This window comes from Amblyomma mixtum, chromosome 5, assembly GCF_055824585.1.
Source record: "Amblyomma mixtum isolate Tamu chromosome 5, ASM5582458v1, whole genome shotgun sequence".
In the NCBI taxonomy this organism is placed as follows: domain Eukaryota; kingdom Metazoa; phylum Arthropoda; class Arachnida; order Ixodida; family Ixodidae; genus Amblyomma; species Amblyomma mixtum.
The window spans coordinates 87,845,630-87,872,131 of record NC_143016.1 but is presented as its reverse complement, the minus strand read 5'-3'; the positions used below and the strand labels follow the sequence as shown (position 1 = coordinate 87,872,131).

The window sequence follows — 26,502 nt, the reverse complement described above, 5'->3', positions numbered from 1 at the left end:
TAAATATTTTCATAGCTCTGAGTTAAAACCATTTATTTTCTTTTTCTTCATTGATACGACACCTCTTACTAGGCGGTGGCAAGCAGTGAATCTTGACGTCATTGTCCGCCATTACTGCTGCTAGGTTTTTCTTGTATACGTGAACGGAGTGTGTGCTATGTGTTTGTGCAGTACGCGTTGGCAAGTGAAACCTTGTTTATAAGGGACAGACTGTGCATGCCCACTGCCTGAAAAATCCGCATCGACCAGGGACAATGCTTCGCAAAGAAGGGCTTGTTCAAAGAAAGAACGCTTGTTCGAACCCGGACGGTCGGAGCAAAGACGTGGACGAGCCTGTGAACCGACCAGAGAGCGAGGACGATGTCGATTCAAAGGAGACTCGTCTCACTCTAATGGAAGAAGTGCTTCTTTTGGGACTCAAAGAGAAAGAGGCAAGTAATCCGACGCTTCGGAGCGCGCCGCGCTCTGAAGCGGCTAGGCGAGAAGAATGCACCGTCAAAGTCCCCTTCCGGTGGCTGGTTTTGCCTATACAGCTTTCACGACTGAACTCGCACAGCGCGCTCTGTAGCCACCCTCATGTCAGGGCCGCCGGGATGATTGCGTAGCGATTGCGGAGGCTTTGCCGCCCTTTTATGCTCGTACCCTAGCGCTCCGCGACCGCTTAGTGCAGCTGAGCGTTCGGAGACGCCGTGCTATCGAAAGGAATGTGGTAGGCCGTTGTGCTTGATTTCCGAAAGACTGCGTCCCATATTCGCCGCTACACTTGTTCCTATCTTAAAAACGTCGGTCTTTTTTTTTCCGAGACTGTTAACTCGCGTGACTTAACCGCGCTAATTGTACGTGTTACAGAAAGGAGACCAAGTAGCGGCCCTGATAAGACGTCCGTCACATTTCTCGGGAAAGAGAAATGGGCATGTCGTTTGTCCACCTGTTTTCTTCCGCCAGTCGGTGCGCGGGCCTCTCGGTGGAACAGCTGCACGAGCCCCGAAAGTGTGTGTTGCGCGTAGCGGCTCCCTCTTGTCTTGTGGGCTGCCGAGGCAATTGCAGGTGTCGGGTGAGGCCGGCAGCGTGTCGAAAGCGAAGCGGATATTCGTGACAGCCGCAGACACCGGTTTTGTGCTGGAGTACTTGCGGCGGCATTTATAAGTTCACGTATTACGCCAGGCAAAGAGGAAAAGTGACGCGCAGTTCGTTCACAGAACAACTATGGCCTTTCACATCAGCGTTGACTAATGCCAAAGTTGGCGAGCTGTTAAAATCTTAAATGTCCATGGCCTTCTGCCTTGGATACAGGTACTTGTCTTTTGTACATCCATATTTAATGAACGCTTCTTTATTTTTTATTTATTTTAGCCTCGGGGAGGAGCATTACAGAGGGGAGTGCGTAATACGTAATAACACTGAAAATACAAACAGCTGAGAACAGTAAATTACCAAAACATAGATAAGTTAGAATAAGTGATCAACACAATATATCATTCAATAGAAGCGGTAACAGCAGTCCGAAACAATACAGGGTCAGGAATTGTGGCAACTGAAGAAGGAAGGCGGTTCCAGTCGTATGACATGCAAGGAGTAAAAGAATCCCAGAATTTTTTAGTTTCGCATATAGAAATGCCTACCTTATGGATGTGATCTGTGTGGCATGCGGCTTAGTATGGCTTTACGTTTATTTCGTGGATGTTAATAATACAGGTTTGGTTTATGGTGTCTTAACGCCCCAAAACGACTCTGGCTATGAGGGACGCATTAGTGGAGGGCTCTGGATAATTTTGACCACCTGAGGTTCATTAACGTGCACTGACTTGTACTCTGTGATGTCAGTGTACATTAAAGAACATCAGCTGATTGAAATTATCCGCAGCTCTCCACTATGGCGTCTCTCATATCCCAAGTTGCTTTGGGATGTTACACATCATAAACCAAACCTTTATTATTACCATCCGCGAAATCAATGTAAAGCGCCACCAAGTATTCATTAAATACGGATGCCCAAAAAAAGAAGTAACTGTGTCCAAGACAGAAGGCCATGCACATTTACGATCTTAACAGCTTGCCAACTTTAGTATTAGTCAATGCTGAGTGTGAACTAAGAGTGATCTCATAGCTGTGAATGTATTAGTTATGGTACAGAGTGTACAAAATACTTGCTGATGAATGGAATTTTGTGTCAAATGATTGAGCTGACTGGCGCATTAAGCAGACAGTGTAACCATCACTTGTCAGAGGCAGGAACACCTTTGCAACAGCTAAGGACAATGTTGCCTTTTCTGCTGAAAGGTGCATTGAAAGCCCAGTTTGTGTGGAGTTTCTTAATACAGTTATTCCGGCTTTTCTGACTTGGAGGTCGTCATAGTCATCCGACATTTGGCTGTTACTTTTGCAAGAAAAAACTCTTTTGAGTTCATGGTACCTCTATTTTTATAGTTCCCCCAGTAGCAGAGGTAAAATATCTGGTAACTTGTACCTCTGTGTAGTGGTGTTGTTGTTCTTAAGGACGTTTGGAAGTAAATCACGTTGTTACTTTGCTTTTACTTTAGCTATATTTTTTAAATCAAAGTTGGCAGTTATTCGGCAGCTCAGGAGGCTGAAGACCACAGGAGACTCTGTGGCAACTATTTGAGTTATTTCTTTTGTAACACTCCTGTATTTCCTGGCATTGTTAGTGGTATGATTCCTCATTCTAGTTACTTTGTTGCATTGTAATGCAGAACATTTGAAATCCAGTAAGGACAGCTTCTGGCATGTTATGAATGTTGGCAGGAAAAAAAAATGTCATAATAGCCACTAAAAAAGCTATAACCGAAGGTTGGGACTATTGTTTGAGCTCACATGGGAAAGAAAAAATATTCTTGCACATTCATTTCTCACCTGAGATGGGTTGCAGGACACTCACTTTAACTTCATACTTGCTGCACACTGATCAGCTTGCATTACATACCAGAGAATCTCTGACATGGAGCCTATAGGATCAGAAACATGTTGGGAGACTGAACCGAGTGTTATTAAAAATGTATTTTTTTTTTCTGTTTCACTATTTCTCTGGCTATTAGTGACATGATAGGTGAGTTTGGAGTAATGAACTATGCTACCATTGGTTTCTCATCTTTCTACTTCACCTAAAACACTTTCAGATGAGGGGCACAATTTTAGTTTTGTTTGAATTTAAAGACACAAAATACAGGGATAGGGAACAAAATGCTCTGAGGCAAGCTTTGCAGGGTCTCCACTGTCTTTACAAGGCAGGTTCTTGCAACTGCACTTCAAGAACAAGTAATGTGACAGAAGTATGAATAATTAGCAGCACGCATCGTTTTTAAATACCACAGGCAAGTTATATGTCAAAACAACAGTAATAGTAACACAACAAATAAGAGCCATGGAATAATATTGTGAAAGGCTTAAATTATGTTGGTAATTACTAAACCCCTCAGGATAACTTTGTTTTGAAGTTTGGGCATACGGTCCCTAAAGCCGGCTTAGTGATAATCCAAAAGTTGCCTGAATTGACTAACGACAATAACACTAGTTTTCAACTAAACTGTTAAACTAGAGTTGTGTGAGCCCAGCAATGTGTACTTGTCTAATCATTTGGCCTGTCACACAGTACTAGAGTGCGTTTGCCTTGAGGGACCGTGTTGCTTTGCTGTTTTGTGTACACAGTGCCATGAGCTGCGGGGTGTCGTGTCTCCACCTGCAGGGCTACACATCTTTTTGGAACGACTGCATCTCATCTGGCCTGCGGGGCTGCATCCTCGTGGAGCTTGCCCTGCGGGGTCGCATTGAGCTGGAGCGGTGTGGCGTGCGGCGCAAATCGCTGCTGCTGCGCAAGGTGCTGCTGCGCTCGGACACACCCACAGGCGATGTCCTGCTGGATGAGGCACTGCGCCACCTGAAGGAAACCAGGCCCCCCGAGACCCTGCAAGCTTGGATTGACTACCTCAGCGGTACGCATGCACACCTCTGAGGCTGTGTTCCCAGTTAACTCTTTCAGCAGCAGTTTCATATTCTGCTGCCTCTGACATGGCGTCTCACTGCGGCCAGGGATATATCCATGTACATCAACATGCTTTACATCAACAGGTACATGCTTTACATCAACAGGTGCAGTGTGTACATCAACAGGTCCAGTGTGTACATCAACAGGCGCAGTGTGGCAGTGTGGACGTGGATGTGCCATAGTTCAGTGGAGTCTCACAGACTCGTACATAACTCAAAGGAGCTGTTTGCTTATAAAGGCAGTTCATTTATGTTGATCCACACATTCTTTTTGCCGTGCCTTGCTCTGCTTCTTCAGGCATTAGCCGTACACTTGGTGTTGTGACATACTTGAAAGAGTGATTTCAGACATCACCACAATTGTCCCGAGTCCAGGGCGCTGCACATTATTCCTGAAAGAGGTCTGAAGGAATGGGGTATGCATTTCAAGATCTAGCTTAACTCGAGGTCACTTGTGGCCTTCATGCTTTAAAGCGTCATTTCTTCATTGCACTGAGGTTGGTCGCACTTGAAGCAGTTCAGCATTCTGGAAGTGTGAACACTGGGTGCAGTAGCCGCGTGCTGTGCTAAGGCATCTCGGCCAGAGCTGCCTTGCCACATGTGAATGCAGTTTTTTTCATAATTATGGTTATACTTGTGGGGGCCAGAGGAAGTTGTGAAGCCATTTCGGTGACCACTAGCCCAGCATAGACACAAGGAGGGAATAACAAATGTAAAGCTCTCTATGTGTGTTGTTCTTCCCTTATATCTTTAGGTTGCGGCTGCATATCATTAATTTGTTGTGATTCATTTTTGGGTTGTTCGGGCACATTTAGTTGTGACGAGTAGTAGTGCTGTAAAATTTTATTGATGGCTTGAATGTGACACTGCGTAGAGTGGGTGTCTGCAAATTGTGTGATAAATTCTTATGACTTCTAGTTCATGTTTTTGATTTAAATTAGCGACCATTGTCACTCATCATTTGTATATTTGCAGGCTAATATTATACTTTGGCTCACCTTCTTGAGTTTACAGGTTACCCTTTGGGAACTTAGCCTTTTTTTTTGCTAATGGGGTCGTTATAATAGTCTATTGCATAAATGATTGCTCTGCTACATTTGTGGTGTGGATAGCTCAGAGAAAATTTTCATATGAGACTGTTCCAACCTCTCTCGGCTTTTAAACCAGCGATGTTTCTTAGTAAGTCGGCTTGTTTTGACTGGCCAAGGAAGTTTTCATGATTGCTCAGTTATGCAGGTTGCAAGCTCCTGGATGCAGCATGGCGGCGACAATGTGCAGTGTGTAAAAAGTGGGCTGAAAAGCAGCTGCTTCCAGCAGGCAGCCCCTTTCCTCTGCTCTGAGCATCCTGTCCTCCTCTCTAGCTAGCCGCGAGTAGATAGACTTGCTGATATTACCATTTTCAGCCCTCTGCCAGATGTGAACAGGAGTAGTTCACTGACACCACATTGTTCTGGGGGCAGCTGCGTTACCACAGCCTGGCAGAAACTCATTGAAGCGGAGCACCTGGTCACATTCACCTCGTAGTCATACTGTCAGTGGGGGCACTGAACAATGGGCGGAATGCAACATTATGGGAACCTGCCACGATCACCACTGTGTAGGATTTACGAGAACCTGGCAATATAAAGGTGGCTGCATGCATTTAAGAATGCAGGTGCCATGAATGAACTTCAGTTTTCTTGCTTGCAGGTCACACAGTGAGGATCAGAAAAGTGCATTGAGGGGGCTGTGTGTGCTGCAAGCATGTATGCGTTGGCTGCTTTCCTTTTTTAATGCCTCACTTGTTTTGTACTTGCTGCACGTTAAAATTTTGAAGTTTAGTTTTAAATTCTAGGGCTCATGCAGAGCTGTTAAACTTCACTCAGATGCTCTTGGCATTGTCTGCTGTAGATTTGATGCATCAGTGTCCCGCACTAGCCTTGGGTGTAGGGGTGCAAGTTTCAGTCATTTGTGGTAGATGTCCTCAGCTTAAATTTAGTGACAGCCTCTACCAGAACTTCACCACTAAGCAACAGGGTGGTAGTCATACGGTGCCCGGCAGTCACCAGTTGTAAAGCAAAAGAAGACAGAGTTATAAGTTCAGTACACCCTCATTAAATTGAACTTGCATGTGTTAAAATATTAGTTAGGCTAGTAGTTTTTCGTATTGCACAGTAAACTCGACCAATTGCTGTTTTTTGTTACCAGTTATATTTAGAAAGACTTTTGTTATGAAATTTGGGTATCTTGAAATCTGGCGTGTGAAAATATGAACAGAAGGGCCTGTGGTTTGCACAACTCGCATGTCATGCTAGCGTAATGAATGGGCTGTCCTCTCAACACCACTTCTGCTGTTGGCTACGAAGCTTGGAAATTTCATGGAATGAGGCAAGGGCAGAGTTCGCTTCCCACTGTAATGATATCTGGGCAGACTGGGGTCGAAGGGAGGGGGGCTTGTGGGTATTAGTGGCAACTTGCACAACCTTAACCTCTGCACTTGTGTCTGAGCCTTGATGGAGGTGGCAGCAGTTGATATTGCTGCCATGTTGATGTGATTGTGGGCTGAAGGCTTGTGCACTCTTAGTTGTTGGCTGTGTGTCTTGCGTTACCATGCAACTGTATTTTTATTAAAATCAAGGAATCTGTTTGTGTAGCGTAGTCAGTGTTGTAAATTAAAGATAGATAAAATTTTTGCAGTTAACAATCGGTACACTGAGAATTTCAGTACCTTGCTTGCCTTGAAATTTTCCTCTTTAGTTAACGAGGGCTTAATGCTTAACAGATTCACAGTCATTTATGCAATCCAAAGAATTGCATTGTACAGCAGGCAGGTGTATACATGCACAACTACCATACTTGCTCGCGTAATTTGCACACTTTATTTTTCAAAAATTAAAGCTTCAAAAAGGGGATGCTCAAATTATACGGAGATTTTGCTAACACGTCCTAAAGAAACTACAAAGGTCATAATGCGCAATTTATAGCTATATAGCCGCCTATACTTCAACCCCCTTTCCCCCCCAAAAAAAAGGACTCCAAAAATAATACCCCTGTCACACGGGCACTGCAAAGGCCTCTGAGAATCAGGTCCTTATATCCAAAAGTGTAAGGAGTGCAGCTACACGGCACAAATGTTGCGCCTTTGGAACTAAGGTCCTTGGAGGTGAAGGCGCCTGTCCAAGACCTTTGGAGCTCAAAGGTGCGGCCTTCGAGAACCTGCTATCGTATTGCCGTCCAATGTCAAAAAGTAAAAGCAATGAAAAAAAGAAAAAAGATGCAGCCAACAATGTTTGAAAACCGAGTGCCCCTGATGGCCTAGGGAATACACAGAACCTGCTGCTGCTGATGAGAATAGCTGTTGCAGTTCTTTTAAGGAAGCAGTTAGAATAAAAAATTGTCTGAGCTCAACGAATTAACATAATACCCAAATTTAATTTTAAAACACTCGCTTCAGCCGCCTCAAGCACAGTAGCCTGTTTCACCTTTGGGCTGCACCGTGTAGCTGCATTGCTGCTCCTTTGAGCTTTCAGTCCTTTGGTGAAAAGAGGTGCCTTTGCTGGAAGGGCCTTCGAGCGATGCCTTGTGACAGGGTTGTAAGATGCATATCCCCCTCCAGCCGGGCCCCATGTTATCTAGTTCCCCCGCAGGACGGCATGACGGCGTATGTGCAGCTCAAAGCAAGAAACGCACAACAATACAATCGCAAACCCAGCAGTGAAGAGGAAAATGGAGATAAAAAGCGGTAAAGCGGTGCCCTCACATGTTGCAAACAGAGCGACAAACTGTTCGGTATTTTCGGATTCTGGCACGCGGCCCGGAGCTTTCTCAACTGTTCCTCTGGGAAGACGACTACCAGTGCAAGCGATTCGGGTAAACTGCGCGCAGTTTGTCCCCTCGGCCCTCACACCTTTCGCAGCCACACACGGCGATACGAACGCGCATATTTTCCCAAGCCTGCCTTGCTTAGAGCAGCTAATTACCACAGATCCAGACAGTGAAATAGCTGGCATGGAGTGCACTTGGCTGGCACTCTCGCATTATGAATAGCAGCTTACCAGTAACCTTTAAAAGGAAAGTGTTTAACAGTTGTATTCGTACCTTGGCAAAATCGCAAGTGCTCGCTCAGTCTTACTCACAAAAGTTTGGTCAACCTATGGGCTCACTCTAACTTAGACACGTAAGTGCTCAAGGAGCTTTGCCCAAGGACTCATGTTGGTGGATGAGATTAAGAAGATTGCGGGGATGAGATAGCGGCCGCTGGAACAGGACAGGGTTATTTGGAGGAATATGGGAGAAGCCCTTTTCCTGTAGTGAACGTAGTTAGATTGATGATAATGTGTCCAGTCACACACTCGGCGCTTTTTTCCAGGAAAAGGCGAGGGTTGTTGCTATCCTCAACATTAATCTGATGAAACATTTATTGGTTGAACTTAAATTTGAAGCACAAGGATCCTGCATTGTTCTGCTCTAGTTCAAATACCACAGGGGCATCAGTTGAAAATTGAAAAAGTCATGAGTAGCCAGCACTGGCCAGAAGAGTGCTTCATTTGTTCAGCATCCTGTGGCAGCAGTTGGTTGGGCTTCTGTGCAAGGTTCTGTGTCATGGTGATTATGCAGGTTTCTGGCAGACGGGCCTTTTGCAGACAGTAGGCTACAGGAGCTGATTGCATGTGCAAGGGCTTTGAATTATTTACCAGGACTCCATATTGTTTAATTCCTGTCTTTTCAAATTGTTGTTATGGCCGTACAAAAGTGGTGCTTGTATTTATTTGTACAGTAAAAACTCATTGATGCATTCTTGGTTTATACACTCCAAATTGTGGATAGTAAAAATGTTGTATCGGGTTACACTATTTTTCTTTCAGTTAATATGGTCCTGGATGACAAGATTTCCAAGCTACTGCATTCAAAATTTCGTCTGACTCTAACCATATAATACGGTTAGGGACCAAACGCTCATGTGCAAACATACAAGTGGGCCAAATCTGGGGGCGCGTGAAATACAGAGTTCACCTGCCGAGGTTGCATCTCCGCAGTGCATCGGTGCAAAGGGCAGAAGCATCTGAAAGAAATGCACAACATACAAGAGTCCATGGTAGAGAGAGGGTGCGGTAGATGGTCCTTGGCGATCACAAAATGAACAAGGGAGGGGAAAACCTCAGTTTGCTAGAGCCAACGTTTCGACAAGGGGACTTGTCTTCGTCTGGGCAAAGCGTTCATCATCGGCAGGGATTATATAGGGCCTTCGCTCCGAGGAGGAAGGCCCCGGGGGTGGGGAAGGAAAGTGGTGTGGGAGGGGATGCGTGTCAGGAAGGGGAGGGAGGTGAATCATCATTCGCTAGGCTACAATAGTGCAACAACCTATATCCGGGTGGTATGCAATGAACAAAAGGCTTTGAAGGGGCTGCGACGGGAGGGGGGGGGAAGCGCTGGGTGAACCTGCAAAACTCAGATAAAAGGATTAGTCAGTGTGGTACAGGGACATGATAACAAGGGAAAAAAAAAAAGGGGGGGGGGGCTGGCACTGGAAGGAGAAAGGAAGGGGGGCATTTCCCAGGAAGGACTAGGCAGGGGGGGGGGGAATGGCTCGTGTTCAGAGAAAGCCAAAAAGTGGGGGCAGAGGGGGTAACAGGAGTGTCTTGGTTTCCGAGAACTGGTAGCAGGGGATTAGGAGAAAAAAAAAAAAAAAGGTGAACAAAGGAAGAGGGTGACAAGGCCGGAAATGGGGTGGAAGATATGACTTGGGAAGGGTGCAAGGAGCGACAATATACTTATGTGAGGTTCTAGGAAATAGTCTGACCACGTGCAAGACATTTGTTAATTTAAAATTATGCTGAACCTGGAATGTACCTGAGAGATTCCAGGTTTCCTCTGGACATGTTGATCCCTGTTGGTTGCAGTGTTTTAAATTTGTGGATTAGGAATGCTTCTCTGTATTTTCTGTCCCTAGTCGATTTGAAGCCTGACTGAAGAATGAACAATTTGAGTTCGTCGAATTTGTGATGGCGTTGATTAAAATGGGTCGACACTGCCTTCTGTTCATTCCGTGTTGTGTCAGCCCGGTGCCCGTTTAATCTGGCACTCATTGTTTGTCCGGTTTCTCCGATATATTGTTTCTGGCAGTAGGAGCACTGGAGCATGTAGATAATATTGGACGATGTGCAGTCAAAACTGGTCTTTATATCGAAACTGAAATCGCTTGCCGTACTTTTAATCGTAGTGTCCCTTTGTAAATGTTTGCATGTCTTGCATCTGGGTCGAGAGCATGAAGTTACTGTCGGTGGTGGTTTCTTACCGAGCCTAGCATGCACCAGGATGTCCCTCAGGTTTGTGTTGCGTCTGTATGTTACCCTTGGTGCGTCGGGAAATATTTTCTTGAGACGGTCGTTACCAGTTAAAATGGGGTGGTATTTCCGCAGGATATTGTTTATGTTTGGAAGCGCGTTTGAGTATTTCGTTATAAGTGCAGGAGGTCGTTGACTGTTAGCTTTTGTTCGTTTTTTAAGAACTACATCTCGTTTCAAAGTGGTTGCTCGTTGGAACGCATTATTAAGGGTTGTCTGTGGATGGTTTCTGGTGATTAGTGTGTTTTTTAGCGAGTGGAGGTGTTTCAGGTAGTCATCGTCGTCGCTACATATTCTTCTTAGTCTCGTTGCCTGTCCTACGAATATACCTTGTTTGCAGTGTCTTGGATGATGGCTAGTGAAATCTAAGTATTGTTGTCGGTCAGTAGGCTTCCTGTAAAGTGTGGTTTTGAGCTTGCTATTTTCTAAATGCACAGTGGTGTCAAGGAAATTGACTTGCGTTTTCGAGGAGTTGAAGGTGAATTTAATGCTGGGGTGGAATGAATTGAAATGTGTGACGAATGCCTTCAGGGTCTCAGCCCCGTGCTCCCATATCATGAAAATATCGTCTATGTACCGCAGGTATATGAGTGGTTTTTTTAGAAATGAATTTAGAAGTTTAGATTCTAGTAGCCCCATAAAAATGTTCGCGTAGGTGGGTGCGAAGGGAGTGCCCATGCTTGTTCCAAATACTTGAAGGTAGTAAGAAGAATTGAATTCAAAGTAGTTGAGTGTTAGTACCAATTCAAGTAGCGTGAGGTACACTTCAGTTTCGTGCGGGTGAGGACTTTGAGTTAGAATTTTTAAGAGTGCGTCGATACCTTCATTAATGGGAATATTTGTGTACAAAGCGGCGACGTCAAGTGTGACAAGTATGCTATCTGCTGGGATAATGGAAGCGTCATTCAGAGACTCTATTATGCGGAGAAAGTGCGGTGTATCCTCGACAAAGGAAGGGAGGTGGGTGGGAATATCTGCAAGATAGTTGTTCAGGAAAATTGATAAGTTCTCTGTGGGCGTGTTATTGTTTGAAACGATAGGTCTGCCGGGGATATCTGCGGTAAACAAGACTTGTTTACCGCAGATATCCCCGGCAGACCTATCGTTTCAAACAATAACACGCCCACAGAGAACTTATCAATTTTCCTGAACAACTATCTTGCAGATATTCCCACCCACCTCCCTTCCTTTGTCGAGGATACACCGCACTTTCTCCGCATAATAGAGTCTCTGAATGACGCTTCCATTATCCCAGCAGATAGCATACTTGTCACACTTGACGTCGCCGCTTTGTACACAAATATTCCCATTAATGAAGGTATCGACGCACTCTTAAAAATTCTAACTCAAAGTCCTCACCCGCACGAAACTGAAGTGTACCTCACGCTACTTGAATTGGTACTAACACTCAACTACTTTGAATTCAATTCTTCTTACTACCTTCAAGTATTTGGAACAAGCATGGGCACTCCCTTCGCACCCACCTACGCGAACATTTTTATGGGGCTACTAGAATCTAAACTTCTAAATTCATTTCTAAAAAAACCACTCATATACCTGCGGTACATAGACGATATTTTCATGATATGGGAGCACGGGGCTGAGACCCTGAAGGCATTCGTCACACATTTCAATTCATTCCACCCCAGCATTAAATTCACCTTCAACTCCTCGAAAACGCAAGTCAATTTCCTTGACACCACTGTGCATTTAGAAAATAGCAAGCTCAAAACCACACTTTACAGGAAGCCTACTGACCGACAACAATACTTAGATTTCACTAGCCATCATCCAAGACACTGCAAACAAGGTATATTCGTAGGACAGGCAACGAGACTAAGAAGAATATGTAGCGACGACGATGACTACCTGAAACACCTCCACTCGCTAAAAAACACACTAATCACCAGAAACCATCCACAGACAACCCTTAATAATGCGTTCCAACGAGCAACCACTTTGAAACGAGATGTAGTTCTTAAAAAACGAACAAAAGCTAACAGTCAACGACCTCCTGCACTTATAACGAAATACTCAAACGCGCTTCCAAACATAAACAATATCCTGCGGAAATACCACCCCATTTTAACTGGTAACGACCGTCTCAAGAAAATATTTCCCGACGCACCAAGGGTAACATACAGACGCAACACAAACCTGAGGGACATCCTGGTGCATGCTAGGCTCGGTAAGAAACCACCACCGACAGTAACTTCATGCTCTCGACCCAGATGCAAGACATGCAAACATTTACAAAGGGACACTACGATTAAAAGTACGGCAAGCGATTTCAGTTTCGATATAAAGACCAGTTTTGACTGCACATCGTCCAATATTATCTACATGCTCCAGTGCTCCTACTGCCAGAAACAATATATCGGAGAAACCGGACAAACAATGAGTGCCAGATTAAACGGGCACCGGGCTGACACAACACGGAATGAACAGAAGGCAGTGTCGACCCATTTTAATCAACGCCATCACAAATTCGACGAACTCAAATTGTTCATTCTTCAGTCAGGCTTCAAATCGACTAGGGACAGAAAATACAGAGAAGCATTCCTAATCCACAAATTTAAAACACTGCAACCAACAGGGATCAACATGTCCAGAGGAAACCTGGAATCTCTCAGGTACATTCCAGGTTCAGCATAATTTTAAATTAACAAATGTCTTGCACGTGGTCAGACTATTTCCTAGAACCTCACATAAGTATATTGTCGCTCCTTGCACCCTTCCCAAGTCATATCTTCCACCCCATTTCCGGCCTTGTCACCCTCTTCCTTTGTTCACCTTTTTTTTTTTTTTTTTTTTTCTCCTAATCCCCTGCTACCAGTTCTCGGAAACCAAGACACTCCTGTTACCCCCTCTGCCCCCACTTTTTGGCTTTCTCTGAACACGAGCCATTCCCCCCCCCCCTGCCTAGTCCTTCCTGGGAAATGCCCCCCTTCCTTTCTCCTTCCAGTGCCAGCCCCCCCCCCCCTTTTTTTTTTTCCCTTGTTATCATGTCCCTGTACCACACTGACTAATCCTTTTATCTGAGTTTTGCAGGTTCACCCAGCGCTTCCCCCCCCCTCCCGTCGCAGCCCCTTCAAAGCCTTTTGTTCATTGCATACCACCCGGATATAGGTTGTTGCACTATTGTAGCCTAGCGAATGATGATTCACCTCCCTCCCCTTCCTGACACGCATCCCCTCCCACACCACTTTCCTTCCCCACCCCCGGGGCCTTCCTCCTCGGAGCGAAGGCCCTATATAATCCCTGCCGATGATGAACGCTTTGCCCAGACGAAGACAAGTCCCCTTGTCGAAACGTTGGCTCTAGCAAACTGAGGTTTTCCCCTCCCTTGTTCATTTTGTGAACAACATACAAGAGGGCTGTTACGGCAGGGTCACAACATGAAGAGGGGAAATGCAGCTACTGCTTCTCAGTGCCTAAAGGCTATGGGCTGTAGCATCTGAGAATTAGAGTGGTGCGCTTACATATGAGCGGGCTGGGTCTGGGGGACCCAGCATAAAAAGCAAGAACACTGCAATAGTTTGCCGCCGCGGTGGCTTTTAATGTGAGGAGGCCAAGCATCCAAAAACTACATGTAAGAGATCTCTGCTACTTTAGCCATTGTCATTGCCGTATTGGATGTGTTGAGAAGTTTCGTTTGCACTGACGGCAAAGCAAATGTGGGCTGAATTCTGTGAGCATTAGAAAAGGAGCTGCTCGGACCTTGCGCCAAGAAATGCTAATTTGACGTTTCCATGAAGTGAAACTATCAACCCAAAAGCACAACTCATTCAACAGTTACATTTTAAAAAATTGGGCAGTCTCTGTAGTTCGCGTTTTACTGGGCGGTACGTTTTTGCTGCATTTTAAAAACGTATTGACTAGGTTTTGTGGTATTGTTTTTTTTTTCTTTTCAGACCAAGTTTGCATGCCTTAAGTACATGAGAAGTTACGAGCGACTTTCACGCATAGTTTAGGCAGTCTTGATCAAGGCTTTGTCGAAGATGGTGTTCCTGTCAGAGCTTGAGTGTTCCCCTCCCATATTCTATCTGTTGGTGTGCAGGTGAGACATGGAACCCCTTGAAGCTGCGCTACCAGCTGCGCAATGTCCGTGAGCGCCTGGCCAAGAACCTGGTGGAGAAGGGGGTGCTGACCACAGAGAAGCAGAATTTCCTGCTCTTTGACATGACCACGCACCCACTGGTGGACCAGACATCCAAGGGAAAGCTGGTGCGTCGAGTGCAGGAGGCAGTGCTGAGCCGCTGGGTCAACGACCCACAGCGCATGGACCGGCGGCTCTTGGCACTGCTAGTGCTGGCACATGCCTCGGATGTGCTGGAGAACGCCTTTGCACCTCTCTCGGATGACGACTACGAGCTGGCCATGCGCCGGGTGCGCGAGCTGCTTGAGCTCGACATGGAGGCCGAAGCCGCCAAACCCAACGCGAATGAGGTCCTCTGGGGCGTCTTTGCCGCCTTCGTCAAGTGATTCAGCCATGCCCCGATGACCCCCGCACCCTGGAGGAGGATGGGGGAACAAATGGGCTGGCTGACCGCCCCCCTTGGTGTGCTGCCAGCCCCCACCGAGTGCCTCTGGTCATATGCCTGTCTTTGGAGCAGGCTTGGGAGAGTCGCGAGGGGCTGCAAGCTTTCACATGTGCATTTCAGTGCTGTCCCTGGAAATGAAGGAATTAGAGGAAAAAAATTGGCTACACATCGTCACCACTCATGCCACTAATTAGTTTCATGTACACACTGCTCGAGCACAAGTGCATGACTGCTAGTCTTGTATCTTGCGTGTGCTGGCAATTAGTGAAACCAAAGGCACGTTACCCTTCATTTTTGCGGTTTCATTTCTGGAGGCAGCACTGTGTGGCATGAACCGAAAGCTCGCAACAATGTCAGGTGGCCCCTGGATGGGCAGTGCCTCCCCACCCAGAGTTCTTGCCCCCTCGCGCCTCTCCTAAGCCCCGGACCAGCTAGGTTTTTTTTCCCCCATGGGAGTGTGGCAGGCAACCTTTGTGCTAATCCAGAGCTCCAGTGGCCCGACGCTGCAAAGGAACCCCCAATATGCTCTCTGTGCCGCATGTTACTGATGGTCTGACCGTGTACATAGCTGGGCCCATTTTTCATTCCTGTGGGTGTGGCTCTTGCCGTGAGCTTGGCGGCTTCGCAGTAGCTCAATGCCAGCTGGGATCTTTTTTTTTTCTTTTGCTGTATTGTTTTGGTAAAAGGTGGCTCTCCTGTCGTTCTGATTGTAAATAAAACGCTGCTCTCGACTGAATGGTCTGTTTTTTGTTTTTCACTTTATGGAGGGGCTACAAGCTTGCACCACATGTTTAATTACACTTTATTACTGAACGTCTTCGCATTCCTTGCAAGCTGCCCAGTGTGAAGGGCTAGAAGTCCGTCACTCTTCCTTTCCGCTCCCAGTCTCCGTAACGGGTAGGCTCGGGTCCGGTCGGGCCGCCAACTTCACCAGTCTTGGGGTTCGTGTTTTCAGGAAAACGGGCGAACGGATCTTTGGCCTTGTCCTTATCATTTTTCTTCGCGGAGCTTTCAGGCACCGAGTTGACCGGAGGAGGCTCTGCTTCCTTGTGGTTGTAACGGGCGATCACGCTGGCCATCGGGCAATATGAAGTAGAAACACACATGCGTAGTCGCAGACTGTGCGCGAGCATGTTGAATGCAGGCTCAGTATGCTGTGTTGAACAGAACGTAGGCGTGTTCAGGAAGGTAGCGGTTAAACTCCACAAGCGCGCTGCGAGCACCTAATAACGATAGCTATGACTAAACGTAATCATTCAACATATTTACGTGCGGGGATTGCTCTGATGACATTCGCGCTGCATGCAGAGACCAGACTGTCCGCAAACCACTTTACACATACGATACAAGCACGCACATCGCATACCACAGCAGCACGCAACGCACGCGTGTAAAAGCCAGATATAATCTAACATAGACAAATGAATAAACACAAACTTCTGACAGTCTCTGGATTGATGTTGGCGCGCTTCAGAAAAACAGTTAGCCCTACCTAACGGCGTGCAGCGACACTGCAATGTGATGGCCTCCGGGATCAGTTGCATCTGAGGCCATAGAGCGTTGTTGAGCAGTTTCAGCTTCAGTTCTCGTAATTGGTAGTAGTTTTTGCAGTTACTTTTTCTTTTTTTTGTGCTGCAGTAATTTCACTCTGATCAACGCTCCTCCGACTGTGTAAAGCATTTCTGGTTTACTGTTATCACCGGTACATCCTATCAAAAAAAGAAAGAAAAGATCGTAATTGCCAAGGCATTGCTCGCATCCGCCGCATCCTACATTTTCCAGCTGTTTGTTCCTCGTATGAGAATCGCGAGGCCTTAAGTTGTCTCACGAGAAAGGTGCATGACTTTCTCTGCAGTAAGGTGATGCTGTCCTGAGATTGCAGACCGCTGTAAGCTATCGCTCTCTTCTTTTTCGTGAGGTCGACTATCCCCCATTGGAGAATGAGATCTCGGAGAACCAGTTGAGCCGCGCACCGTGCGATTGCCCGACTCCCTGGCATCGTTCGTCTGCAGTTTTCACGCCCAAGCATATAATTGTGCCTCCACTGCCAGTCTTATCGTAAGCATTAACGAGTCTAAACTCGTCTAAACATTAAATGTTCCTAGAAATGTTCTTCCTTCTTTTTTTGGGGGCCTATAACTGGACGTCACTCCTCAGAAAGTAATAATAACAATTATTAATTTACTGTGGGCACAGTTTTACTCGCACGATTAAACGCAAGCCGCTTTCTAAGGGGTTTGTCTAACTACCGTCGCACCTCTGCTCGGTCATTAAAATCGTGAACTGTTTCGTTACGTGATCCATCGCTGCTGCAGGAAACTGCTCTTTTAGACACTGAGCACTAGCATAATGGCTGGCATTGGAGATGATACCCCGAGCAACATGACGTCTAGTGAAGGGGACGGAGCAGCAAGCCAGGTAGGCCACATAAACTTTAAGGGTTTTTGCTGGAAGTAGTGCCTCTTTAGCGGCTCAGCGTTTGCACCATGCATTAACCATGCAAGTTCTCCTCAATTACAATCTCCTGACCCAGCGCTTATGTGCGTAATGGAATCTGAATGCAGCGTACATCTATTTGACACATATGTAGATCTGAGCAACATTCTCTTACTGAAGAGGGTTCTTTCATTTACTTCACCAGTTTCTTTGCAGGATTACCGTATATCACGTTTCTCATATTTCTAACAGCCAATAAGCTGTCCTGGAAGTGCATTTAAAGCTAGCATCATTGATATAATATGCATTTCAATATAGTCGGCATGCACTGCTACCATTTTAATCAAGCAATGTCAGAATGAAAATTAAAAGAACCCCGCGTGCTTGGAGTTAACCCCGAGTCCACCACTACGGAGTCCCTCACAGCCCATGATCAGCTTTAGGATGTAAACTCCACATACCAGTATAAAAACATTTCCTTTTGACTGTGGTGTTTGTTACGCATAGTCTAGCTATTGGCGGTGAAAGATTTTATAATGTGGCTATCGTTTCTCTACCTCGTGTCTTCTTAGAGCAAATCGTTTGGGACCTGCTGTGAACAGCATGCTGTCGAGAGCCCTGCGAACGCCTCCCCACCAATGAACCGCCGGGGCAGTGATGCATCACAGTGCCTGACAACTAACGGTATGCGCCCACGAGGTGACGACTCTGTGGCACCAATTGCTTCAAACAGTGGCCAGGTAGGTTTGTTATTTCCACCTGGTGCTGTGAAACTTCACTTTCGCTGTGTGCACCAATGTATACGTAAGGGGACACAAATATATGTCTGAGGCATCTTAATAGTATGTAGAGTGGCAAACTTGGACAGTGTAGCTGAACAGTAAATGACAACTAATGATCATACAAAAAAAGGGTACAGCTATTAAGGGGTCCTGCAACCTTGCCAATGTTGTACCAGTTATTTCTCTTAATTTTATTAGAAATGAAATAAAAGAAAAACTGGCTGAAATTGTTTTGAAAGTAACCTTTTCAGTAATTAATAAACTGTAATTTTCTGAACATTGATTTTGCTATTAGCTTAGAATTTCACACTTTTATGCACCACGGCGCCATGGTGGCTTATGGTGCTCGGCTGTTGGTTCAAAAGATGCAAGATCAATTGCGGCTGCGGCAGTCTCATTTTGACGGTGGCAAAACGCTTGAGGCCCGAGTACTGTGCAGTGTCATTGCATAATAAAGAAGCGCAGGTGGTCGAAATTATCCGAAGCCCTCCACTGCAGGATCCCTCATAGCTCGAGTAGCTTTAAAACGTTAAATCCCATCAACCATAAACCAAACTTTTATGCACCACTCTCACTGTTCCTGCAGGTGTTGTTCAACTGGCAAGCTTCTAAAAGCACTATTCAGGAGCGGCTGGCTTTCCTCTTCAACAAGGAAATCTTGAGCGATGTGCGCTTCCTCGTCGGCAGGGGCGCACAGCAGCAGCGATTACCTGCCCACAAATTTGTACTCTCCGTGGGCAGTGCTGTCTTTGATGCCATGTTCAATGGGGCCTTGGCAACCAACGCTGAAGAAGTGGAGCTCCCCGATGTGGAACCTGCCGCTTTCCTGGCCCTGCTGAAGTTCCTCTACTCTGACCAAGTGCATATTGGTGCAGAGACTGTGATGACCACCCTCTATACCGCAAAGAAGTATGCAGTGCCTGCTCTGGAGAAGGCCTGTGTCGACTTTCTGCAGCGGCAGTTGAGCAGTGACAATGCCTTCCTGCTCCTAGCACAGGCACGGCTCTTTGATGAGCCTCAGTTGGCAGCGCTCTGCCTAGACACTATTGACAAGTGCACAGCGGAAGCCCTTGCCGCAGAGGGCTTTGTGGACATAGACCGGGACACGCTCTGTGCGGTGCTCGAGCGAGATACGCTCCGTATAAGGGAGGTAAAGCTGTTTGCCGCGGCATTGCGATGGGCAGAGGCGGAGTGTGTGCGCACAGGACGCCCTGTGAATGCAGAGAACAAGAGAGCTGCTCTTGGGCGGGCCCTGTTCTTAGTGCGCTTCCCACTTATGAGCATCGAGGAGTTTGCACTGGGACCAGCACAGAGTGGCCTGCTGACAGACAGGGAGCTGGTCTCTCTTTTCCTGCACCTTACGGTGAACCCAAAGCCACCCGTTGCATTTCCGGAGAGTCCTCGTTGCTGCATCTTGGGCAAGGAGCAAGTGGTGGCACGCTTTCAGCAGACTGAGAGTCGGTGGGGCTACTCGGGGACGTCTGACCGGATACGGTGAGGCTTGCGCCGTCTGGCTAGTGTTGACGAGCATGGAGCGAGTTAAACAGTGAACTCTGCTGTATTGTCCTGAAGAGCTCAGTTAATGACAAACCTGTATAAAAGCTTTACACAGGTTGCGAATTATGTTGCACTCCCAGTGATCTTTCCTAGCTTAATCCAGCATGCGAGCAATGCTTGCAACTTTCCCGCTGTGCTGTTAAAGAGGAAGGCTACATGTATTTTAGTGTTAAGTTTGCAACCATTTCCGCAGGTTCGCAGTGGACAGAAAGATCTTTGTACTCGGCTATGGACTGTATGGATCTATTCATGGCCCATCAGATTACGACGTCAACATTCAGCTGGTTCAGACGGGCACTGGCCAAGTGCTGGGCTCTCACGACACGAGCTTCAACAGTGATGGATCACCAGGCAGGTTTCGTGTGCTCTTCAAGAGCCCTGTGGAAGTGGCCCCTAATGTCAACTACACAGCTTGTGCCACACTCAAGGTCAGTTCTGCGATGCATCGTGTTTCAATGCTTAGTGCGAGCTTTTATGTGGCGTGGTGGGCATTAGTGGCTTGGGGTTCAGCTGCGGCCTGTTGTATGCATGCCTCCTCATTTTGTCTTGTGTTGCCTAGCTATGGTTGAAATTTGATAGAGCATTTTGTTTCGTGATGAGGGCTGCTATGCAAACAGTTCTAAGGATGACAACTGTTCTAGCTAATCTATAGAGTAAATTAATTGTGACAGTGTGCAATTTTTCTTGCTTCTCGCTTCAGATGTTCTCTGTACAAAAACTAGATTGTCTTCGCTCTATGCGCAACTGCGTGAGACAAAAGCTTAGGCCAAGTCATTTGAGTACCCTTTTTGACTGTGTTTGCAGGGACCAGACTCGCATTATGGGACAAAGGGCCTGCGCAAGATAACACTTGACTGCCCGCGTGGAAGCAAAGTCACTTTCCAGTTTACCTATGCTGCTGGAAACAACAATGGTACTTCTGTTGAAGATGGCCAGATTCCAGAGATCATCTTCTTTACATAATCCGCTTGGCTGTAATGGAAGTGCAGTGCTAGTGAATATAGACAGACAGCAACACAGTGCTGTGTTATACCTGTTCCAAAGACTGTGAGACAGGGGTTGTGTGGCGGTTACTTAGCCATGTGCACGAGGACATGGTTTTCTGGGAGAAGTGTGCTCTAGTGGCTGCGGAGTCAGAATCTCTCACTTTACTTGTGTGCAAAACTCTGCAGCACTACCGTCAGAGGTCTTTTGAGCTCTTCCCACATAATGGCATTTTCTTCCTTCATAAATGTCAAGCAGTGCATTTCGTGGTGGCACAGGCATTGTTATGTCATGTTGGGTGCAGTGACAATAACCCATGTGGACATAGATTTCAGTGACTGTAGATACTGATATGCCTGTGCCAGAACTATTATGCCCGGTGTAGTGATCATTATAACATCATTGCTCATCTTGCATGCAAGCCCCTGCTATCTTTCGCAGGTACGATGTGTATGTTAAGGAAAGTTGGAGACGAACAGCACTGATTAAGCCAAGCACCTGATCAGCTGCACTGCATTGTGCAAAGTTTGAAATATGTTTAAGTTTATGTGGCCTATTTTGCCATGATGTAAGTAGAACAGCCACTATAACACACACAGTAGGACGTTCAAGGTGTCTTTGCCGTGTGTTGACCTGTCACAAGCTAATGTAAATTGCTTTTCGCACACCTAAAAGCACTACCTATGAATATTGTGTTCAGCATACTACACAGGTATTTGTTTATCATTTTGCATTACCTTTCGAACATATGGTTGTGTAGGAAAGCTTTTACATATGCATTTCAGTAATGGATGTTGTTTACTTCAGTATGGCTAGTTTCAGCTAATCTAGTCTCCCATAGCTACTGCTACGTTTCCCATTGTGTGAAGCACATTAGCAAAGGTGCCTGGTCAAGTTTATTTGCCACATTGTGTAATGTCATCTAGCCTGCTATGACAGGTGATGGTGGGCAGCATGTGCGCCATTATTATTGAAAAGGGATTGCACACTGTGGATCCTAATTAATAAATGTACATTCTCATCAAGTATCGAGCGAATAGATTGAATAAATAATTATCCATGATGTAAAACTTGTGTGCAATTCTGTCATGACTCTAGATGAGGACAACACCTGTCGAAAACAGCCACGACGTGCATTCTGAGATGCCAGGGCATCGACTGAAGAGATCTATCTGCCAAGTTTAATATATGACTATGTGAAATTTTAATACACAGAGAGGTACCGCAGAGGCATTTTAGAGCTTCTGAAACTAAAATTTCCACTCAAATGATTGCTTGTTGTGTAACAATGTACATGAAAAAAACCCGACACTTTGCTATATCCTGCAAATGGGGTTGATAATGGTAGATGACATGTCGTGCGATCTTACGTGTGTGAAAGTCTTTAGCTGATTCTGAGGAAGGCAGTGTACTATCGGGGACAAAAGTGGGTATACTCCAATCAGTGGGAGCTGGAGCAACGAAAAACTGTGGCATTTCGGCGAGCTAAAGCATGAAACATTGAAACGCGCCAAGCGACGTGCCTGCTGATAATAATGGTCATGCATTGGCTGTCTCGATCCCAGATGCCGCCTGTAGATGGCGTTGCAATGCAGTTTTCCGTTGCTCCGGCTCCCACTGCGTGGAGTACACCAGCTTTGTCCCCGATTAGTACTTGCACTCTATGAGAAGTGTCAAGCCCTGGAAGTTTGGCATTGTTTCTGTTCTGTATGGCTCAAGGGCCTTCCGACATTCCTCTCAGCTTAAGTAAGTATACCAAGCCTTTTTTAATTAAGTGAGAAAATAATGCCAACCAAAAATGAGAAAACACGACACTTTGGTCTGTGCCTTCATCAGGTGTGACTGTGGGCGAGTTGCAGTTTGCCTTTTTAAGCCTTTGTGTATTCAGCCAAAAGGTCACTGAACAAAAATCATGGGTGTCAGAGGGGATGGGTTCCCAGGGAGCAGTTAACTTTCCCCCGCATCTGCTGAATACATCATGACTGCGCCCATACAGAAAGCTCTTACTTGAGTTATAGCATATACAGCAGACGTGGGGGAGTGTTAAGCGTTCCCTTGGAACCCCTCCCCCCCACTTACACCCACCGTTTACATTAGTAGCTGACTATACGAGAGCTTAAAAAGGCAATGTGCAACCTGCCCAAAGTCACACCTATGAAGGAACCGAGTAGGTTCTGAAATGAAACGTCTTGTTTTCTCATTTTTGGTTAGTGTTCGTTTCTCACTTAAATTCCTTTCCCAATCATACAGACCTCTGTCGAATGCTTTCTTTTGAATACACGAAGCCTGCACTGTGGACAGGTCGCAAGCCTGGATAACTTTGGATTAACTGGATGTGCTGGCCCACTGCCACGTCAGGATACCATGCAGCCTGACATCCCCAAATGGATTCTTGGGCATGCTGATATGAACAAATAAGTGCACAATGCTACTTACAAGCTACAGCCTTCAGCCCTTTGTCTTCAGGTGGCTTGCACTCAATTGACCTAGGCTGCCTTGCACAGAGCAGTCTGTTGTGCTGATGACAACTACACTGCTGCTGTGCCAGTTGATCACAATGGTGGCAAATAGGTGCAGTGTAATGTATATCTGATGATATTCCTGGCCTCCAAAGTACCATGTGATGGTATGGCAAGCAGTGATATCATGTGGCAACACCACATTTTGGTAATGACAGACTCTAGAATGCCATCAAAGCCAAAAACCTCCATAACATAGTTACTGCTGTAGTATTTAAGCCAAACATGGTGGGTCTAATGTTCAGATTAGATTCACACAACCTGCATGAAGCTACTTTCTCGAATAACTTACTTGCATGACTCTGCATTCAGTATCATTCAGTGTGAACTAATATGCTTTATGTTATGTACAAGGACATCCTCAGAAACTTTTGTGTGTGAAAAAATACGGGTGGGGTGGCTGGTCAAAGGGAAACATATCATGAATTGTGGTGAAGACGTTTCAAGAAATGTACGCTGCAATACTGCTATTAAAGAGTACCTACACCGTATCCTTTAGTGCAATTCTTGTCACTACAGCATCCAACAGGCTGCCCATGGACAGTTCTTTTTCGGTCACTTTGAAAAGTTTTGCAAGTGCCTGGGAGTCTGTGAACTGTGGAATGCTGTCCAAGGGTAGTTGACGGCCTTTGATGTGTTCTTTGAGAGTGTTGAGGTGCCTGTCTTCTGGATCATCCAGGCGCACGACTATGAGTGTCTTGTCCGAATCCTGTGCACCCATCTGACGCAGCGAATCACCAATGCTGCCGGTGGGGCTTAGGACGTACAGAATCTCGGAAGGTAAGCTTCGAGTCTTCATGCGCCCGCTGGAGTGATTTGCCAATGCCTTGGCGAGTGCACACTGCACTTGGAAGACGTCGGCAACAAGGGATGACCTGATGAGACACACTTGCAGGCCACCGCTCAACACCATCTGACGAAGCTCGCTGCAGTTGGTCACGTCACCAAATAACAGGATGGACGCTGCGCGCTTTCCTTCCCGGTTGTTCATGACATACTCCATCGGGCAGCAGGCTGCAAAGGTTTACTGCAGTTATTGCTCATGCAAGAACAATGGAAACATAATGGGCAATACAGACACGACAATCTGCCAGTGCTGTGTCGCTACAATGATAGCTGAGCAACTCTGCTTAGATATCACTGCATTTCATTTCCTACAAAAGCATTTATCTGTCTTGTTCCTACTGGTTACTCAAGGCGCACATATATCTTCATCTCCTTAAGAATTGATTTTAATATTGGGAGCTACTGGCTTTGTGCACATGTGGGCGTGTTATTAATAAAAGTTATAGTTTCGAAGACCAACAACTCTGTTATAGTCCGGACAAGTGACCTGTGAGAAGTATCGTACAAGAGGATTAATGTTACTTCTGCATTCCTGGTAGGAAATAGAACAGCCAACATGATCTACAGCATGCAATACATGGTTGCAGCTACTTCATGAAGCAGTGCAATTGTTGCAGAGCTGTAAAGTTGAAGATTTAGCTGTGATTTGAAAGAGGTGGTGTTTCTCAGATGGTCTTCAAGTTTTGTGTAGTGCATTATTACACTTTCCGAGTGTAAGTGCATTATAGTGCATTCATTTGCCATGAAGCGCAAACTGTAGTTACGTCACTGCTGGCATACTTCAGGTTGCAACGAGTGCGATGGTATGTACAGTCTTTGCCAAAAGTAACCAAGCAACGAGGTTTATTTCTTAGCTGTGTAGTGGGGCACCTGTAAATCTGTGTAAGGTAAGAAGAACCTTTGTCTTCACCTTTTAAGACCTTTCTTTGGAGGTGCAGTCAGGGCTCCATTATACGGCTCAGGAGCAAACCCCGTTGCCTGGTTACTTTTGGAAAAGATTGTACGTATTTAATGGGCACAGGCCGTAGATGTCAGACAAAGGACAAAATTGATCCTTTCTTTGATTAGAACCTAATCATAGATAGTGACAGGTGCTGATGTTCATTTCTGAGATAGGAAGTGTGTTATTTTGAGCCACAAAGTGTTAAGTATTTGATCACCTGAACAAAAGGGAGCATCTGATGCAGAACCACGGTGTAAGAATAATTTTACACTGTGCGCAGAACACATGTGCTACTATTTGTGCTTGAGGCTTTCCTGTCCAATGGAGAGCTTACTCTAATGGATCTAGTTATTTCAAGTGAGTGCACTCCAAACGTGACAGTGGTGAGATGCATTGACATTTGTGCAAAAACATCAGCTGCCCTTGCGTGCAGTTGGTGGAAATGAGCCATATTCGACCGATCAACAACTTTAAACTGGAATGATGTTACTCTGTGTATGCGAGTTCCCCAATGTAGAGCAAATAACTGAAATAATTGCAGTCAACATCGGCACGAGCGCAGGCAAACAAAGGAAAGCTGTAAAACGCTAATTATTTCACCACATATGAATATGCTGAAATAATGCCCTAAAACTCCAAACCATCAGCTAGGCCAACTAAACACTTAAACAAAATGAATACTGTATCACCGGGTCCAGTCGTTCGCGTTGATCTTTTGACCTTTCCGTCGAGTAGCATGCAAAGCCATGTAAGTACTTCGAAGCGTAATAAAGTCTGTTGGTCCTAGGTGTTATAGTATCACTGGAAGCTAGAGAGAGAGGAAACTTTTCTTCCAACACGTACTCTATGGACACACATCGTGCGTTCGGCGGGCGAACCCCCTTGCGAGATGTAAAGTTAAATGTAACAGCAACGCTGCCACAACAGTAGTAGTAAGCAACTTCAGGACACAAATATAGTTATACTTGACTATTTTGCTACGCACGTTACAGGGAAACTGTGGAACACGATTAGCACGAGCATCGTCATGTCGTGTTCAGCGTGCGCACATGTGCGCGAATGCAAGCGATACCTGTACCGAGAATTGGCACGTTTCACCTTCACGATTTCCTCTGAGCAGCTTTCCACGTTGCTTCGAATGTTTTCTTCATTTGAAAGGCGCAAGAAAATGTTTTCACCACGTCTGATAAACTTTTTTTTTTTTTTTTTTTTGCAAATCGCGAAGCCAGCATCAATTGAAACGCAGGCTATTTATCTGTATTCTAATGTAGTGCCTTGTATACGTATTGTTTGATAACGTGTAAACATCCGCAGCATTTGCCGTGCCGGTGAAAAGGTTCGCTTACGTTTTTTTCTGCGTGAAACAAGGAATCGGCGCCTTCGTCTGCTCCGCCAGTGCATCCAGTTCGAGACGACCGCCGAGACAGCCACACCGATACAAACTCATTGAGCCATAGGGTTCTTTTTTTTAAATAAATTACATAAACGCAAACAATTTAGGCGAACTTGGTATCAAGCAAAATAGACATTTGGTAATAGATGTTGTAATATAATTTTTTAACAGTGGCT

General features: G+C 45.8%; 3 protein-coding genes across 6 annotated transcripts; 2 read left to right on the top strand and 1 right to left on the bottom strand.

Annotated features, from left to right (window-relative positions):
• Positions 1-71: 71 nt before the first annotated feature.
• sau (Golgi phosphoprotein 3 homolog sauron) lies at positions 72-15,602 on the top strand. Its single transcript, XM_089545435.1, has 3 exons — positions 72-431; positions 3,701-3,947; positions 14,383-15,602. The coding sequence occupies exons 1-3, from the start codon at positions 255-257 to the stop codon at positions 14,805-14,807; spliced, it is 849 nt and encodes a 282-aa protein (XP_089401561.1). The 5' UTR covers positions 72-254; the 3' UTR covers positions 14,808-15,602.
• LOC149342911 (EKC/KEOPS complex subunit TPRKB-like) lies at positions 8,276-26,369 on the bottom strand. Of its 3 annotated transcripts, none has more exons than XM_089545437.1 (3): positions 25,777-26,119; positions 23,630-24,158; positions 8,276-9,040 (listed from the first exon to the last, which is right to left on the bottom strand). In XM_089545437.1, the coding sequence occupies exons 2-3, from the start codon at positions 24,145-24,147 to the stop codon at positions 8,935-8,937; spliced, it is 624 nt and encodes a 207-aa protein (XP_089401563.1). In that variant the 5' UTR covers positions 24,148-24,158; positions 25,777-26,119; the 3' UTR covers positions 8,276-8,934. The 3 variants fall into 3 exon arrangements, with proteins under 3 accessions (XP_089401563.1, XP_089401562.1, XP_089401564.1); XM_089545436.1 differs by lacking the exon at positions 25,777-26,119 and adding an exon at positions 26,280-26,369 and having other exon boundaries at positions 8,606-9,040; XM_089545438.1 differs by lacking the exons at positions 8,276-9,040; positions 25,777-26,119 and adding an exon at positions 26,280-26,369 and having other exon boundaries at positions 23,615-24,158.
• On the top strand, positions 16,414-23,635 carry LOC149342912 (BTB/POZ domain-containing protein 2-like). Of its 2 annotated transcripts, XM_089545423.1 has the most exons (6): positions 16,414-16,754; positions 17,182-17,284; positions 17,875-18,042; positions 18,671-19,578; positions 19,835-20,069; positions 20,446-23,635. In XM_089545423.1, the coding sequence occupies exons 2-6, from the start codon at positions 17,216-17,218 to the stop codon at positions 20,602-20,604; spliced, it is 1,539 nt and encodes a 512-aa protein (XP_089401549.1). In that variant the 5' UTR covers positions 16,414-16,754; positions 17,182-17,215; the 3' UTR covers positions 20,605-23,635. The 2 variants fall into 2 exon arrangements, with proteins under 2 accessions (XP_089401549.1, XP_089401550.1); XM_089545424.1 differs by lacking the exon at positions 17,182-17,284.
• Positions 26,370-26,502: the final 133 nt, after the last annotated feature.